General features: G+C 39.2%; 1 protein-coding gene across 1 annotated transcript in view; it reads left to right on the forward strand.

The window, feature by feature from the left end:
• The window catches only part of PTEN (phosphatase and tensin homolog), a 49,533-nt gene that overhangs the window by 19,180 nt on the left and 13,681 nt on the right, over positions 1-16,672 (forward strand). The window contains exons 3-6 of the mRNA XM_076339512.1: positions 509-553; positions 5,772-5,815; positions 9,201-9,439; positions 14,873-15,014. Of these exons, the coding sequence (XP_076195627.1) occupies positions 509-553; positions 5,772-5,815; positions 9,201-9,439; positions 14,873-15,014 (470 nt within the window). The remainder of the gene's footprint in view (positions 1-508; positions 554-5,771; positions 5,816-9,200; positions 9,440-14,872; positions 15,015-16,672) is intronic.

The following is a 16,672-nucleotide window of genomic DNA, read 5'->3' on the forward strand; positions in this document are numbered from 1 at the left end:
ATAATGGCCATTTTAAAAACCTGGTATTAAAATAAATGATTGTCTGTTCTAACTGGAATACGAAAGTTATTTTAACTGCTTTTTTTATTGGAAATACCACTGTGGCAACATACTTTGCATAGGTGATTAAATTGGAGGTAAGTGTTTACAGATACCTTGTGTAATCGATGCTTTCTGCTTTTAAAAATAAACAACCCTTCTTCAGCTTAATATATTAATGTGCAGGTATCTTAGAAATCAGTGCAGATTGGTCCATACAATAAATATTTCAGTTGCAGGTCAGGTCTTGGTCTCCTCAGTTGCATAAGTAGTCTTATTCATACTGCTGGGTTATTTGTATGAGTGAGGTTTGCAACACGGTACCTCCTTGACTTTGAGGCACTGCAGGGCCAGCTGGGACTTGGAATGCAGAACTGCACATGCTGAATGCTGCTTTAATGATGCTGCAAATTAAGGTCACCATTATTGCAATGTATATTAATATATGCCTTTTTTTTTTCTATTTAAGGTTTTTAGATTCAAAGCATAAAAACCATTACAAGATATACAATCTGTAAGTATGCTCTTAGAGATGTATTTTCCAAAATAATGAGTTCTAAAAATAGCTTATGAGTGAAAGTGGCTTGTTGCTGTACTGAAGTAGAGCTAGAGATGATTTGCACATTTCTTAAAACAATTAAGCCTGATTGAGAGCACTGTTACTTCATTTAGAGAAGCTGAGTGAGGTTAAATGAAATGCTGGTATGTATTCATATTACTTGAATGCTTTTAAATGACTTGGCATCTAGCCCATCTGGAGCTTGTACCATGTGATTAAAAAGTGAAAAGTAATTCACAGCAGGCTTTCTGTTAATGTATTAATGTCCAGTGAAGAAATTGCCAAATTAATATTTTCCTTTTTTTTGTATCGAACTGTATTGGTACCCAGGTTCTGTTTGCTTCCTCACTATTCTTGACTGTCCCTGTTTATTACTTTGAAAAAGCTATTGCAGCAATTTGTAATGTGATGGTTTCTCACTTTTTGTAAGTGTAATGTTTTCCTCTGAAAATTCAGTTTTGCAGTCTTGTTACAGAAGGGATTTTTTTTGTTGTTATGCCTTGATTATCTTTATATGTTAGCTTAGGCTAATTTCATTTGTATATATGATTTGGTGGTATCAGCTGATGTTGAAGAGTAGGTCCTGGTTTTCCTACCCCTCATTTTTTCCCAGAAATCTAAATTGAAGATTTATTGATTTTCTGAGCTGTTAAGGCTTTATTTTTTTTAAATGAATATGTTTCTAAATATATGCAATTAATGGAAAAATTACTGTAGTATGGAAATCCAGGCAATGCATTGCATTGTAATCTGTTAGTCATTAAAAATAAGTACTTAAATATGGCTCTAAATTAGTTGAAGGATTATGCATCAAGCAACTGTTTCCTGTTGGAAACAGGAAAATGCTCTCGACATTATCAAATGTTGGAGCAAAGTGATGCTAGAAGCTGAGAAGTTGATTACTGGTTATTGAAGTTTTCTGTAAAGTCTGGGGTAGGATGGGACAGACAAAGATATGTAAATAAAATATGCATTAAAATAAACTAATTGGACACCTAGCATACAGTTCAGTAACAAAATTATTTTCTCCAGGTTAGAAGCTCTCCAGAATGTTAGTCTTTTAATAAATGCTGTCTTGGTGGTACTTATGGATGGAAAGGACAGTGCTTCCTAGAATAGCTGATAGGTCCTTCTGTGTGTAGGTGCAGCTCTCTAAAGGTAACTTTCTGGATATCTTCCTTTGAAGTCTTCTGGAGCTCAGTGCTAGAGGGCTGTATCCTGTAAAATCTAACTACCGTGGTTTTATTAGACCCCCCTGAAGCCTCCTGAGAGCTTCTGCTTGGTTTGGGGAGCAAAGCAGAACAGGACAGATAAAACTTAATTTCGTCCTGCTTCTTGGGGCTGAGTTCAGCTGTCAGCTTCTGTGAAGTGTGGCTCTGATATTATTTACAAGATCAGGGTTTGCTGAGCTGCCTGATACTGATCTTGTTTCAAATTGGCTTGAGAGGTGACAGGTAAAACAATAGGTTGCTGTGTGTTAACTTCTAGGCTTGGTCAGAAAATAAGAGTTTAGTAAGACTTCTGTGCATCTTAGCAAGTAGCTCCTCAGGGAGGTGGTGCTTGAAAAGTTTCCATTTTGCTGTATGCTAGCCAACCTCATTTTACTTTAGAAAAAAGCAAAAACCAATCCCCCAACCCTACATGGGAACAACTTTATAAAGTTTTTAAGTGAGAAGAGCTGTGACGAGACAAATGCTTTTGACATTTATGTTGCCGATACATGTATTTTCAACTGTGCAAAGAACTTGTCCAGATGTGCCGAAAGTTTCTGTCTCCAAGTTCTTCATATAAAAACTTTAACTTCCAGGTTTTGGTGCAAGAACCCCCCATCGATTTTCCTTGTTGCTACTTTCAAAACAATCGCAAGTGAAACTTCCTAAATTACTATATTCACCCTCAGATGAAAACTTTTGCAGGAGAAAATGTCCTTTTAAATTGCGTGGATTTTCTTCCTCCCCAAAACATGGATCAGTTGCAAATGAAGATTCCAGTGATTACTGCACAGCTTGGAAAGCATAGCTTTTAAGCTGTGTATCTCTGGCTAGAGAGGCCAGTTTATCTCTTTATCTTTAGGTGGGCGAAATTTATACACACGTTAAGTACATAAATGCCATTAGGTGAATTGTTGCAATGTTCGGTCGTGAGATGGGAAGAAATTGCAGCCTTAAGGTATTTCGGAGAACAGCATCTCTTTAGGTTAAGCTGATCTTTCGTAAATAATCAACCTATTGTCTGTGTTTAAAAGAAGGAGGTGGGAGTTCAGAGGAGTTATGTGATTATATTCAGAATTATTTCAAACACTGTTATGGGGTTTGAGTTCCCTTAAGGTAGCTGTTATATGAAGTTGATAATAATGTGAGTATTGAGCAGTTTTATTTAAAAGGATTTAGAGAGATTTTTCTGAACTGATGCTTAAATGATGTCAGTTATGCCTCATCCTCACATCTTGGCTTTTAACTTCCCAGTGAATGTTTGAGCAATTTCATTTTGTTTCTTGTTTGTGTTGGTTTTCTCATGTGTTCCTTTAACCCTTTGCTATTTCTTCAGTATTCTTCTTTATTTTAACATGTTCTTCCACTTTCATCTCCTAAATTCACATACTGACAAATTGGTACCTCCTCTATTGTAATAATCTCCATCTTCTTCAGTATATTTCTTTTAACTGTCCCACTGGCAGATAGTTAAAGAAAGGAGCTATAATGAACAATGTGGACTTTATGTGCATACTTTCTGTACCTCTGTGTACATGGGTTGGGCTTTGGCATAGGCTGCCATCTTTTCGGTAGCCTATAGTCCTGTCGTCAATGGGATCATGGTTATGATCAAAAAGGTGCCTGGCTTGCAGCACTTAGGATCTGGGTTGTTTTAAACTCGCTTTAATCATAAGGAAGATTAGAAGAACCATGACAACCCACTGCCCGCCCCCCCCCCCCCCCCAATAAAAAAAAAAAAGTTCAGGTTTCATCTGGAGACCTGACTGCATTTACAGGTCTAATAGTGTTTAAAAAAAAATGCATTTGAAATGCTAAGCAATGGAAGCATTCCCCAAAATGTATGTCGATGGGATCTCTGCTGCAGATACATGTGTTTTGTGTCATGAAACGCGAAGTATATTTTGTACAGCCGTGTCTGGAGCTCTGCATTTACCCTGTGTTTTGTACAGCTCCCATAAGAGGGCATAAAGAGTGACATGGCTATGTTCTGTGCTCAGTTTCTATCCTTGGTATCAACAAAACTATTTTTTATCCCTTATGGTATTCTACTTGATACTGTCTCAAACTTCAAAATCTGACGGCTTTTTTGCCCATATGTAGATTTTTTTTTTAATGTTTTGAAGACTTTCATCTCTTACTACCCCTTTGAACTGGGTGTTTCTTTAAAAGGAAGAAGGAAACTTGCTTGGATAAGATGCTTTGTGTTAACTGCTTTGCTTCCTAGCAGGCTCAACTTCCAACATTCAGATGCTGACTAGCCTGTTACAGGCTCTGCCCAGCATGGCTGATGACTGCTCCAGGAGTGGTGACTCCATCTTAGGTGTACATACTGCATCTAACCTTTCTTCTCAAAGGCTCGAGTGCAGATAATGTTTTTTGAGTCCCATCTGCCAGCTCAACCTGCGCCGTATCACTTCTGACCCAGAGAAAGTGTCAGTAATGTGATCAGAGCTGTAAAAACTGCCAGTCTTTTCCCTAACAGAGGCTAGAGTCGAGAAGGCTCTGGAATTCAGAGAAAGGGAAGCGCTGAGTGCATGTGCAACCCCAGCAGACCTGCCTCTATCCCTGGTGTACGAGACTCGTGGACAAAGCTCAATGCAGCACATGCAAGGCTCCAGTTATGTGCAACAGTCATACAAGTAGGAGCCTAAAAGTTTGCATGTCTGAAAGTGTCAAGTAAGCTCCATATGGCTCCAAAGGCTGCAGTCATACCTACTAAGGAAAGATAAATTCATGCCAGTCCTGAAACTGGTGTGGGTTTTTGAACCCTATGAAGAGTACAGGTTATAATCAGAATAGAAGATCTAGGTGTGTTTTGTCTACTGAAATGACTCCAAATCATTGTGTTTCAACCTGGAGTCCTGTTGTTTCAAGGCATGATTGTTCTCATTTTCCTTTCTGAACTGCATTTTCACTTGCATCGTATAGAGGAGCATCATTTTGCCTGCAGAGAGCAACTCCATGGAAAGTTACGGAGGGCATCCACTTCGTGCCTTCTTTCCCCTTACCCCCAACATCTGATCTAGCTTCCCTTACAGCATGCCATTTTGGCTGTATTAGAGCCCTACTGATTGGATTGTTTATATCTGCTTGCTGACGTTTGTCCCTAGGCAAGTCATCCTGCAAGACTAATACAGTATGATTTGCTGTGCTACCAGCTAGCTAGAGTGGGTCTCTTACGGAGTGGTGAGACAGACATTGATGCAACTCCAAAGTCTTCAGAAATATGCCATTTTCCAGGGTCTTTGAGGGGAAAACTGGCTGATTAGCCTTTTAGGTTTTTTGAGTTCACCTAATTTCGAGAACAAATGCCAAGTTGGAGAGCAGTATCACAATCTCTGCTTGATACAAGTGATCTCCATTATGATATTCAGAGGTGCTTTCAGTTGCCTGTGGTGGCTTTGTTGCATTCCTGTAATTGAAGGAAGAATGCTTGTTTAGGTTGCACTAGCTGAGGATCTTTGAAATGCCCTTGTGATCCCCATCACCCCTAGCCCCCATGTTATCGTTGAGGCATCTTGACATGTGTTTTGAGTTCAAATTCAGAGTCAGTGGGGTGAAGGTCATAGCCATCTACTCTTTATGTGTTTATGTGGGAGCGTAAAGCTGCTCAAGTGGCTGGAGCTGTTAATACTACAATGTTAAAAAGTAATAGTGTATTGTATCACTTGCATGAATGTCTCCATTGAGAGTCACGCTGACTAAAACATACTGATGGACCACAGTTGCCATAGGGTAAATAATTGTTTTTCAGTAAAATAACTGATATTTTAGTGAGCAACTTTATATACCTGCAACAAAACAGTTTTCCTGTATGTAACCTCTAGCTATAGTTTTAAATTATGAAGGTGATGGGTATACATGATTTTCCCATATGTTGATCTGTGTGTTCCAAGGTGTGACAGATGTTGGGAGTGCCTCAGAGACTTGTCTTGAACTCTTGTCTTTTTCCTTTTTAGATGTGCTGAAAGACATTATGACACCGCCAAATTTAACTGCAGAGGTACGTTTTTACTGTCTAGTATGTGTTCTTCTCTTTTAAACTTCAGTGTTTCTGGATGAAGGTATAAAGGAGGAGCTGATGAATAGTAATGTAGGAGATTTGGGCACAAGGAATGATGTCAGATTGCTTTGAGTCATTGGAGAAACTTGCTATATTCTTGATGCTTTCAAAAAAGTATGTTCCTGGCAGTTAACTAGATCAAGATCTAATATGAAAATCAGAAGTCTACTGTTGGAAAAATTTTTGCAGAATGGGTTATATAGAAGTTTCTGTTCAATTCAGTGTGCAAACTTACTGTAAAATTTAGATGTGAAGCTTAGAGAAGTCTGGGTTTTATGCAGAAGCATCACTTAAAATAAAAATGGAGAACACTTAAGCCACTTACTGTTCATATAAAACTACTTTTTGAAGATCTGGAACAAACCTTTGGTTGCTTTAAAAAAAAAAAAAAAATTCCCACATGATGCCGCTTTGGGATGAGTTGGTTCTTAGACACTTTGCAGAGTTACCAGAACCAATGGGGCTCCTTTTGATCAGACCCTTGGTGAGTGGAAACTGATGTAACTGTTTTGTTAGTATTAACTCCCCAGGTAATAAATAAATACAGATTTACCTTTATTCTTTATGCAGAGGAACATCTCTGTGCACAGTAGTAGAGCTTATAGTTCCTCTTCATGCAATGCTTCAGAATGGCTGGGTAGATTAAGGAGTAATTGTATGTACGTGATCATAGGAAATGAATAAATTTTGGCCTTATGGGCTAATACTACATCATAGCGAGGGCTCAACTTCATCATCATTATCATTATTATTATTTTAAAGCATCCCTCTAGTTGTAAAGAGGGTGTTTAGATCATGACCAAAATGTAATTGGCTGCTTTAATGTCTGAATATAGAAGGACTGAAACTTTCATTTTGAAGTAATCTTTGCTTCTGATTTGCTCTTACGATGTTGAACGACAGTGTCCTGAAACCTCACTCAATACAAGCCAGAAAAAAAAGTATTTTAAGATCTGCTTGAGCAATACTTTGGGTAAGAGGAGAAAAGGCATAAATGAAAAAGACGTGCTTCTAATATGTCCAGAGCATATCCTTGCTTTAATTTATGCTTTATATTATGGGGGTGCTCAGATCCCTTCACTGTCAATCCCAGCCCAAAATGTTGTTTGTGACAGCACGTTTCACAGCTCTTCTGCATAAGACAACACTGTTGTAGGGAGCTACATGTTGCATTTTTTTTTTCTTTTCATCCCCAACTTAGTTACCTTAGATAACCAAATCAGTGACGTGGGACTTCCCTTAGCAGAGGAACAACAATTCTACTTTAAAATCTTATGAAGTGAATTAATTTCAAAGGGAACTTCTCATTTTTGCACTTAGCGTGAAACACCATAGTGGTTCAGTATTCAACTTGGATGCTCTTGCATCAAATTCAAAACCAAACGTTGAAAGCTCTTAATCTTCTTTGGACGCTAGCTTTCTGTCTAGGGTTTTTGCAGTTTCTGAAGTAATTCCATGCTGGAAATTGCCTTCTGCTTTGCCACAGGCTTTCCTTCCCCCCCCCCCCCCCCCCCCCCCCCCCTTTATGTGCTATGGGATTTTTCTTGCAATGCCTAGGAGCTTGGAGAGAGTAATCAGAACCGTTCTCTATGCTGTGTGCTCCAGTGTTAGGTACCAAAATCCATGGAGGACCTGCACCCTCTAAGCTCAAGATTGTGCAACTAATGTTTCCTAAGGTTGCTTTCTGACTCTTAATCCCTCTGCACCATCACAGGGCACCCATCTCATCTACTTCTCATTCCATCTTTGAAGAAAATACCGCAAGGTTTGCCTTTGATCCCAAATCTTGGAGAGCATCTTCAGCATGCTGTTACTACTTGGGATTTTTCAGGCTGTTCTTTCAGGACTACTTTGTCTATCCTTTTCATGGGAACCTTACTGGATGTAGTTAAGATAGACTCAAAGTTGTACGGACAAATTCACAGCATCTCCTAACAGCTTATTTTCTTAGGCGTTTCTAAATAAATTCCTCCTTTCATTTACATCTGCTGCAAAAAGTGGCATCTCTGAGTTCACATAAAATGATAATTTGGGGAGTCTTTGGATCTTCCATGTGGAAGAATTTATTAGAGTATGTTCATGTTTGTTAACCTTTGCTGCTGCTTTAGCAAAGTTTATTCACTTTATCGGGCTTCCCTATTTGGTCTTCTGGGAGATTAAGTGGGCGGTCTGTACTGCAAGTGAATAAACTGTCCTTGTGGATCTCTCCGAAAGGCTTTGGACTTGTGCTGCAGTAATTTAGCAGTTCTGTAACTTCATCCCTCACTTCTGCTCTTTAAGTCCTTGGGGATTCATCAAAAGGACCCTTATGTGTGTGACAAGAGAGTAGTACTTGCAAAATGAATACAAACACTTGCCAAAAAATGAGATATATTCATTTTTAGATCAGAAAAGGAAATGGTGTTTCTAGCTGAGAATTTTTAAATGAACCAGACTTGTGTTTATAAGATCCCAAGTTGTTGATTGAGAATTGGGGTGCACTTTATAAAGTGCTGTTCTCCTGATGAAACTAGTACAGCCCTATGTAATTCCGCCAGTCAGCATGGCATTGTCTGTCATCTTATCTGAGGTGATAGGGGTTTGGGTGCTTGTCTCTGCTTAATGCTTATTTTTTACTCTCTTGTTTTCTTTCATTTCCCGCATGCTCACTTGAAATTCTTTCCATCCCTAGATGGAAAAAAGTGTTTGTGTACGTGTATATATCCGTATAAGAAAAAGGACAATTTCGTTCAGTGGTTTGACCTTAAAACCCATAAGTATTGCAAGTGCCTTACATGAGATTTCTTTTTCGATTACCATTTTTTAGTATGGGAATTGCAGTTTTTTGTTTCAAAACCCCTTTGAGCAAATTCTGAGAGTTTGTTCCCAATGTAGACCTGACTCCGCTCAGAATTTTTCAGCAAAATTCCTATTGTCTGATCAGTGACTCAGGTCTGGCCCTGTTTTCTCTCAGCAGGTAGTCTAATTATTGCTAGAGTAATGGGTTTTCACAAGGTTATTCTTTGTGCCAATGCACTCTTAAATTCTAGAAAATTCGTAATGTAAGATACAGTCTGTGCCACTCATTTCAGTAGTGGTGTGAAATAGTCTCTTCATGTAGCAGGATGCTTGCTTATGTATTACTAGAGAAATGTCTGCAATGCAGATAATAAATAGTACATTGCTGAATAATATTGGAATAAAAAAAATTACATGTCTATATGTAGGACATGGGTTTCATTTAGAAAGGTAATTTTTTGCATGCTTGTCACAAAGTTGATCTGTCTAGTTGAGCTTGCTGTAATTTCCTTTTGAGATTTTGATAAATTACTTCTTCTCATTGCAGTTGCACAGTACCCTTTTGAAGACCATAACCCACCACAGTTAGAGCTTATCAAACCTTTTTGTGAAGATCTTGACCAATGGCTAAGTGAAGATGACAATCATGTTGCAGCAATCCACTGTAAAGCTGGAAAGGGACGAACTGGTGTAATGATATGTGCATATTTGTTGCATCGAGGCAAGTTTTTAAAGGCTCAAGAAGCCCTAGATTTTTATGGGGAAGTAAGGACCAGAGACAAGAAGGTGAGCTATTTTCTGTTCTTCTACCTGTATCTTTATGCTTTTCCTACTTGAGGTCAATTTGATTAGTCAAGCCCTTTGAGAAATACTTTCCAGCAGTTGTGATACCTGGTTTGATTTAGCTTTAATATTATTGGATGAGTGCAGTTGTTCTAAATGAAAAAGCTTTCCTAAGCAGCAGTAGCAATTAGTCACAACACTAAAACCATCTAGTTTTTCCATCTCCTGTTCAAGAAGATCTGGACAGTTTATTTTAAATAGCCTTTCAAATAGCGTTCTGCTGTGTGTTGCATCAAATGGGCGGTTGACGAGTGAACTTTCTCGTTCAGCATTTTCAGCCCAAATAAGAGGATTATTCTAGCTTGTTTTGCCTGAATGGATGAGCTGTTCAGCTCCTCAGGTTCTCTTAGTTTCTGTGGTGGTGTTTGGAGATGCATAGTCATTACAGTGTGTGTTACAGCTGAATATCCCTACTGGAAGAGTATATCAGTCTGTTGTTGGATGCCCCTTTTCAGTAAAAGGGTAGTTAAGCCCAGACATTGGCTGCCTCGGAGCCTGCTTCGTGAGGTGCTGCCATTTGGTTTCTTGTACTTCTCCTGAGGAGAAATGGGAAGATCTCACTTCAGAGAAATTAATGTTCATGACTACAAGAGCTTTCTGTTAAGACCTTGTCAGTGCTACAGACAGACTTAGCAGTAACTGTATGTTGGACCTTTTTGGCATGGTTATACCTCATTAATGGGAATTTAACCTCCATATTTGAAATCTTCTCCAAATATAATAAGGTGTGCCTTGCAAGGTCACTTCAGCAAGCTTCCCTGCTCATCTTCCATCATTTCCTTGTGTATGTTGGTAGAGCAGCCCAGGGGGATCATCCTGGCAGGCCAGTTTCAGCCAGCTGAAGTACAGAGCGCTCTATGTTCCTGTAATATTTGCATAAAGTATTAATTTCAGTGTGTAGACCTCTAATAAGCAGAGCTTCATGTTTGAAGGCTCTTGAGAGCAAAAGTGTCTCATAAGGAATTGTAGAATTTGGCTGTTAATTCATTGGAAGGAGCAGATAACTTCTTAGTTTGCTCTCTTTACAAGATGGAGCTGTTATTCCATGTACTGCTGAGAAGATAGTTGTGGTGTAATATTAGAGCGGAGACAGTGTCAAGGTTTCCCATCAAAACTTTGTGGCTTTTGGTAAGGGTGCATGATAGTGAATAGGAATGAACTGTGTGATGAATAAACAGCGTAGATAACCTTTATCAGCAGGAGTAATCTAAAGAGCCGGATAAAATACCATGAAAACTACAAAACTTAACAAATACATGGTGAAGCATGTTGTACCTCAGTTTCCCTTTTGTAAAAAAAGGGTAGTATTTCTGCATGTTAGTGTGTTGAGGGTAAGGTCAGTTAGGTGTTCATCAGGACCCCAGTGGTACCTCTGGCATGTCTGAGGTAATGGAGAACTTAGTAAACAGGAATAGTGAGAGCCTTGTTTAGCTTCACTCTAAATATTGTCTGTAACCAGCAACTTTGTTTTGGTTTCGATGTCTCTACTGGAAGAGTTGATTTCTTTTTCCAGCTCCACTTGAGCATGGTTATCTTTATGTGGATAGTGGGAAGCATGTGATTCACATAATCCTTAAAGTAGTGTTTATAAACAGGTATTCCAGTGCAGGTTCTGGAAGCTTTTTCTTCGCTTGTGGCCCATATTTCAGTGTTATATGTGAAGTGCTGCTCTTTGATTTGACACTTCACCACACCTTTATGTAACTGACTTCCTGAACTCAAAGTAAATGAGGCATCAACAGAGCTGTTTGCACCTACAGACAAGAAAATGCATTTTTCTTTTTTTTTGTTGCTGGACCAATGTATGCATGATGAAGGAAAACTGCCTTTAATTAGGTACCAAATTTTCTTCATTGAAAGCAAGCACAAGGTGCACAGTTTGTATATAGCTGCTCAGAATAGTATAGCTAAAATTGCTGTTGCCATTAATGTGCATGGCAGAGTGATTCTTAGGGTTTAGTCCATGTCAGCAGGAAGTGTCAGTCTAATTGCAAGAGGAAGTATGACTAATTGGTCAAGAGAACAACCTCGAGTACTTCTGTAGCAAGCTACAGTGCCAAGTGCCTGCTGGGAGAAGAAGCTTCACAGAGGCCTTTGCAACATCAAGTGAGAGTTGTAGATGAGGCTGACAGTTCCTAGATAGTCTGTTGATGTACTGTCATCCTGGGAAAGGTAGTGGGGAATAAGACGTTGCAGAACTGAGTCTAAAAGTCTATCTCTGACCAAAAACTGGGGTGGATTTGTTTGGTTTTTTTATAAGCTGCCTCTTTTGACTTCTGTAACTCATCACAGTGGAAGGATCCTTTTTCAGAAGAAGGGGATGATGAAGATTAGAAAGTATTGGCTAAATGGTTGTGTCTATCTGTCACCACCACTGTAGTAGAACAGGACTGATTTCTGTTTTCTCTTTGAACCAAGGGAGACAAACTGTTTCCTGAAATTGGATAAGGAACTGTAATTGTCCAGCCTGTTTTCAGAGCTGGGGGAGAAGTAAACCCCCCCAAAAGTCTTCTAAAAAAGCTCCTGCTTCCATTGTTTGAAATGGCTAGCTTATCACCTGTTTTTTCCTTAAGATGGACACTGAAATACTACTGTGATGATGAAGACTGACAACTTACCTTCCTACAGCTGGAGAAGGTCTTTATTTATTCCCACTTCTGCCTTGAAGGTTTTATGGTGAGGATTAGACTCGGAAGGAGGCATAGTCTACTCAACGGATAGATATCAGCTGGGAACAACTATTCAAGTACTTGAGCTGGAGATGATCCATTCAGGAGCATTTTTTGACTGTCATACTGTTGCATTTTTAGGAATGGCTCCTAATAGTGGTGTAACTGAAAGGAAATGGAAACCAATTATTTTGTGCGAGGAAGTCTCAGAATGACTCCTTGAGCAGGGTAGATATCCAATGTCTGATGTGTCAGAGCTGATCAGTTGTGATGCCTGTTTGTTCGACATACTCAGGTGACAACCTCTGCTAAATCTGATGCCTGCAGCCCAGACTAGGTTTACGCTTTAGCTTTACTCTCACAGTAGGGCATGTTATTAAAGTGAATGTGGGAACATTACTTCCAAAAATGTTTGTTCTTCATAATACTGCTCATGCTACATTGAGAGGAGAACCAGGAGCAGCACCTGACACTTCCTGTGATGTCTGCACAGCTTGGCAGTGCCCTGTGAAACTCTGGCATAGGGACTAGAGAAGCTTATCTAATGTCCATTTAAACAACGATGATGGTGATAGATGGGAAATGCAAGCTTCTCAAGGAGAAAATGCTTAAACTACTTCCCTGTTCTTTATTCTTCTGGAGTAAAAGTAAGTGGGGGTTGATTGCATCTCTTGGAATATCAGCTTGTTAGGAAAGTGTTCTGCTTTGAAATCAGACCTTTGGAAAATGGAGAATTTTCTGTTCTGCTTCAGTGTGGCTGGTTCTTAGGATCTCAGCGTAAAGGTTATGTCTCTGGGGAGTAAAAATCTCTGTCTGGAAGGCTAAAAGTGCCCTCTTGGCTGAGAACTGGTTTTGCTTTGAGATTGACTATCACTTTATATGGCTGCGAAAGTGACTCTGTTCCCTTTGTTCTGGTCCCAGCCCTGGTTGTCCTGATAAGGTGTGCTGAGGTTTCTCCATGGGCACATCCTTTACGGTGTGAAGAAACTATGAGCAGAGAAGGATGCGTTTTCCTTACCTGTATGGTTTTCTTCTGATTGGCAGCATTGGCAATCCCAGCTCTGAGGCTGGGATTTTCTGTCGTGAAGCTCAGATCCCAGGAAAGCAAACTTTAAAGCTCCCTTAAGAAGTGGGTCTGATAACTACTGAGGTAACATCTGAACCAAAAACATGGTCAGTGTAGAAGGCTACTTAAGAAGGTCATTGTACAAGTGCTGTAGGGAAAAGTCTTTTGTGTAATTTAGAAGCAGCTGAAGTGGTAAGGAGACATAATTACCAACATTTTTTTTAAATAACGGCAGGAAGTGAGTATTTTCACGTGTGCAGAATAGATGCTTGCTAAATTAAAAGTACTCTGGCTACTCTTAGCTTATGGCTGTTGTTAGATCAAGCAAGTATTAGAACTAACAGTTTATAGAAATACTGTGTTCTAGGTTTTGTGACCAAAATGCTCAGACTCGTATATGAAACCCTTTTGTTTATCTCTAGTTTATTGTGATTTCACATTTAGTTTTAATATGGAAGTTTACTTACTGATGCTGTTGTAAGTATATAATATGGGTTGTTATAAACCATGTAATGCATTTTCTAGGAAATTATATTATTTTTCATCTTTATCAGTTTTGCTTGAAAATATTAGCTATAAGAGCTTTAAAACTATTCCCTTACTTGAAGTTTAAGTTGATTTAAAATCAGTAATAAAAACATTCTTTGGTTATATGTTCTCAAAGCAAGTGTTTACTTCAGAGTTGTAATTCAACTGAGAAGTCCTTCATTTAACAGTTTGGGCTATTGGGCCTATATTAATGACACTTTCTACTTCTGATTTTTGTGAAAACATTTCAGAAGGGCATTTTGTGATAAAGGTAGTGTCAGTCTTGAGTACAGTGATACCAGCAAACAAAAATTAGAAACTTTTGACTTAAACTGCTGTCAAAACATCCTGTATTGGTGCTTAAAAACTAGAGTATGTTCAAGGCGCCTCCTGCTTAATGTCTGACACTCCCCACCCCAAAAAAAAGCAGCAGCATGAAACCATCTTTTACATGACCCTCAGGGTGTCTGAGGTGTTTGTTTTTAAGATATGGAAAAATCTGCATTCTTTGCCTCATTGCTTGAGATGGTTGTTTGGAGATACGTACTAAAGTAACTGGAAAACCAGTATCCTGCTTGTTCCGTGCTGGGGACTGGTCGGTAATTAATTGCCTGGATAATGTGTGCAGACAGCTAGCTTCCTCTTAAACGCTCTGCAGGATGAGTACAAGAGATGTGGACACATGTCTAGGGAAAAGGGGAACGTGTACAGAGGCTGTCTTTGGGAATGGCTTGGAGGTGGATTATGTCTTTGCTAGTCCTTAAGGTGTCCAGGATGGTCCACAATGAAGAAATCACTGAGGGTCATTGCGAGTTACTGTACCAAAACCCCATGTGGCTGGGTTTCTGTGCAGTGTAGAAAGCAGTGCAGCACTCCCCTGCTTTCTAGGTACAGCCAACTTGGATGCTTTACTCTGTGTGCTGGTCTCCAGTGTAGCTGCTGCAGAGGTATACTCAGCATAAATCACGATGGTTTATTCCAGGTGCTTTAGCTACCTTTTCATTCGTGGTTTATTTGCCTTTAGTTATATTCTGAGGTAATGGGCAGGAGCTCTGTTAGTCATGCTAATAAACGGTCTTGATGGTTTTTGACGTTTATTTTCCCTCTGTTCAGGGAGTGACAATTCCCAGTCAGAGACGCTACGTGTACTACTATAGCTACCTGTTAAAGAATCACCTAGATTACAGACCAGTGGCACTGCTGTTTCACAAGATGATGTTTGAAACAATTCCCATGTTCAGCGGCGGAACTTGCAGTAAGTACCCAGCACCCTGTTAACCTCTGTTTGCTCTCGTAAGAAAATGCCTTTGAACTTGGTTTAGTTATGTGACAGTTACCATTCTGTTACGTGACTTGAAGAGCTGCACATCCTGATGGAGGAGATTATGATACTTAAACATTTCATGTTCCAAAATCTGCTGGGTTAGAGTGGTCTATCCGCTAGCATCCTCCCAGTTGAGGTCTGTGAAGGACTCATATGGTTGTTTCACTACAGTTTTAAATTGGGAAGTATTTAACCGTTTGAAGATAAGTGATGCCATATATGTATATATTTGGATATTTGCTCCTTACTTTTATAAAAAGCTTTTTTTTTTTAATATAGCAACTCTTGGGAAACTTGAATTGCTGAAAAACATTTGCTTAATGGTGTGTTGGCTTCAAATGCAGCAGCATCATTCTTTCCATGATGTTTTAAAAAAAAAAAAAATTTTGTTCAACTGGGTAAATATCTAATTAACTCTGGAATAAACTTTTCTTTATATGGAAGCTTACAAAGTATTAATACACCTATAAACGATTAATCTGGTTTGCTGATACACAGTGTGTTAGTAAGGAACAGCGGATTTCTTGAAACTTTGGAGTATAAATATGAATTCACTTCTGTCCTTCTGTGGGCTGCGTTACAGGGCAGTAACTGCCTAGTATTGCGTGTTCATTTTTTGTTAGTGGAAAAAGTCTTTCTAATGGTTTTTGCTATGGGTATTACTGCAATGTGTAATTAATTTCAGTGCCTCCTGTGGCTTTGATTAAAATTGCACTATTAATATTGTTGTAAGACAGTACCTGAACATGTAATGCACATAAAAACAATCAAGCAACTTGTCAGGCTAGCTGTATTTACAGGAGGAGGACGACAAAGGGAGGAGCCTCTACCAAAAAACCTCTGCCTCTAGGGTAGAGGTGTGGAGGGTACAGATTTCTGCAGCTACCACTTATTTAATGTTTTGGATAAGCTGTGCTATACTTGCGAAGTCAAGCTACAAGTATGAATTGCTCGTGGGAGCATTAACTTGTTTGTCCCTACCAGGCTGTTAGCATGCTATTTTCACAGCAGGATGTTGGGATAAACAAAAGATTTGCTAAGCACTTGAGAAGATGGAGTAACTATCAACTTCAGCATCTTTTGTGTACTACCTTTCTGTGGAGTTTTCAGTGATTTTTCAGAATGTGAAACCAATGGTCTGTGTTACTTCTTTAGTAGTGTTATCTACTGCAGTGGTAGTAATTTTACCAACAGAAGATAACTTTAAATCTGACTTCCTTGTTATCTTCTTTCTGTTTTAAAGTCACTGACCGAGCAGAGTCGTGCCTTTCAGGCAAAATGAAGGGATGGCAGGGTTTCACATCTCTGACGATTTGAGGGAGATAAGTAGCAGTTTTATAGCTAGGCTGTTCAGCAAGATAGTGTGGGTATGTTCAGTATGGACTTCCACAGCTCTGCAGGGCTGGTTTCAGGGTGACTACGCACTCTGCGGCAGGGTATGGTTCAGTGTGTATTGTCTAGAGAGCAGTCTGCATCTGATACTAACAGAGAAGTCAGGAGCAAATGCAAAAAGACTTCTTTGAATAAGTTTCATTTAGTATTTCTGGCTTTCATGCTGGTGTCTCGCAATTTCCAAAGAAAATCTGCTT

Source organism: Aptenodytes patagonicus, chromosome 5 (assembly GCF_965638725.1).
Source record: "Aptenodytes patagonicus chromosome 5, bAptPat1.pri.cur, whole genome shotgun sequence".
Taxonomy (NCBI): Eukaryota; Metazoa; Chordata; class Aves; order Sphenisciformes; family Spheniscidae; genus Aptenodytes; species Aptenodytes patagonicus.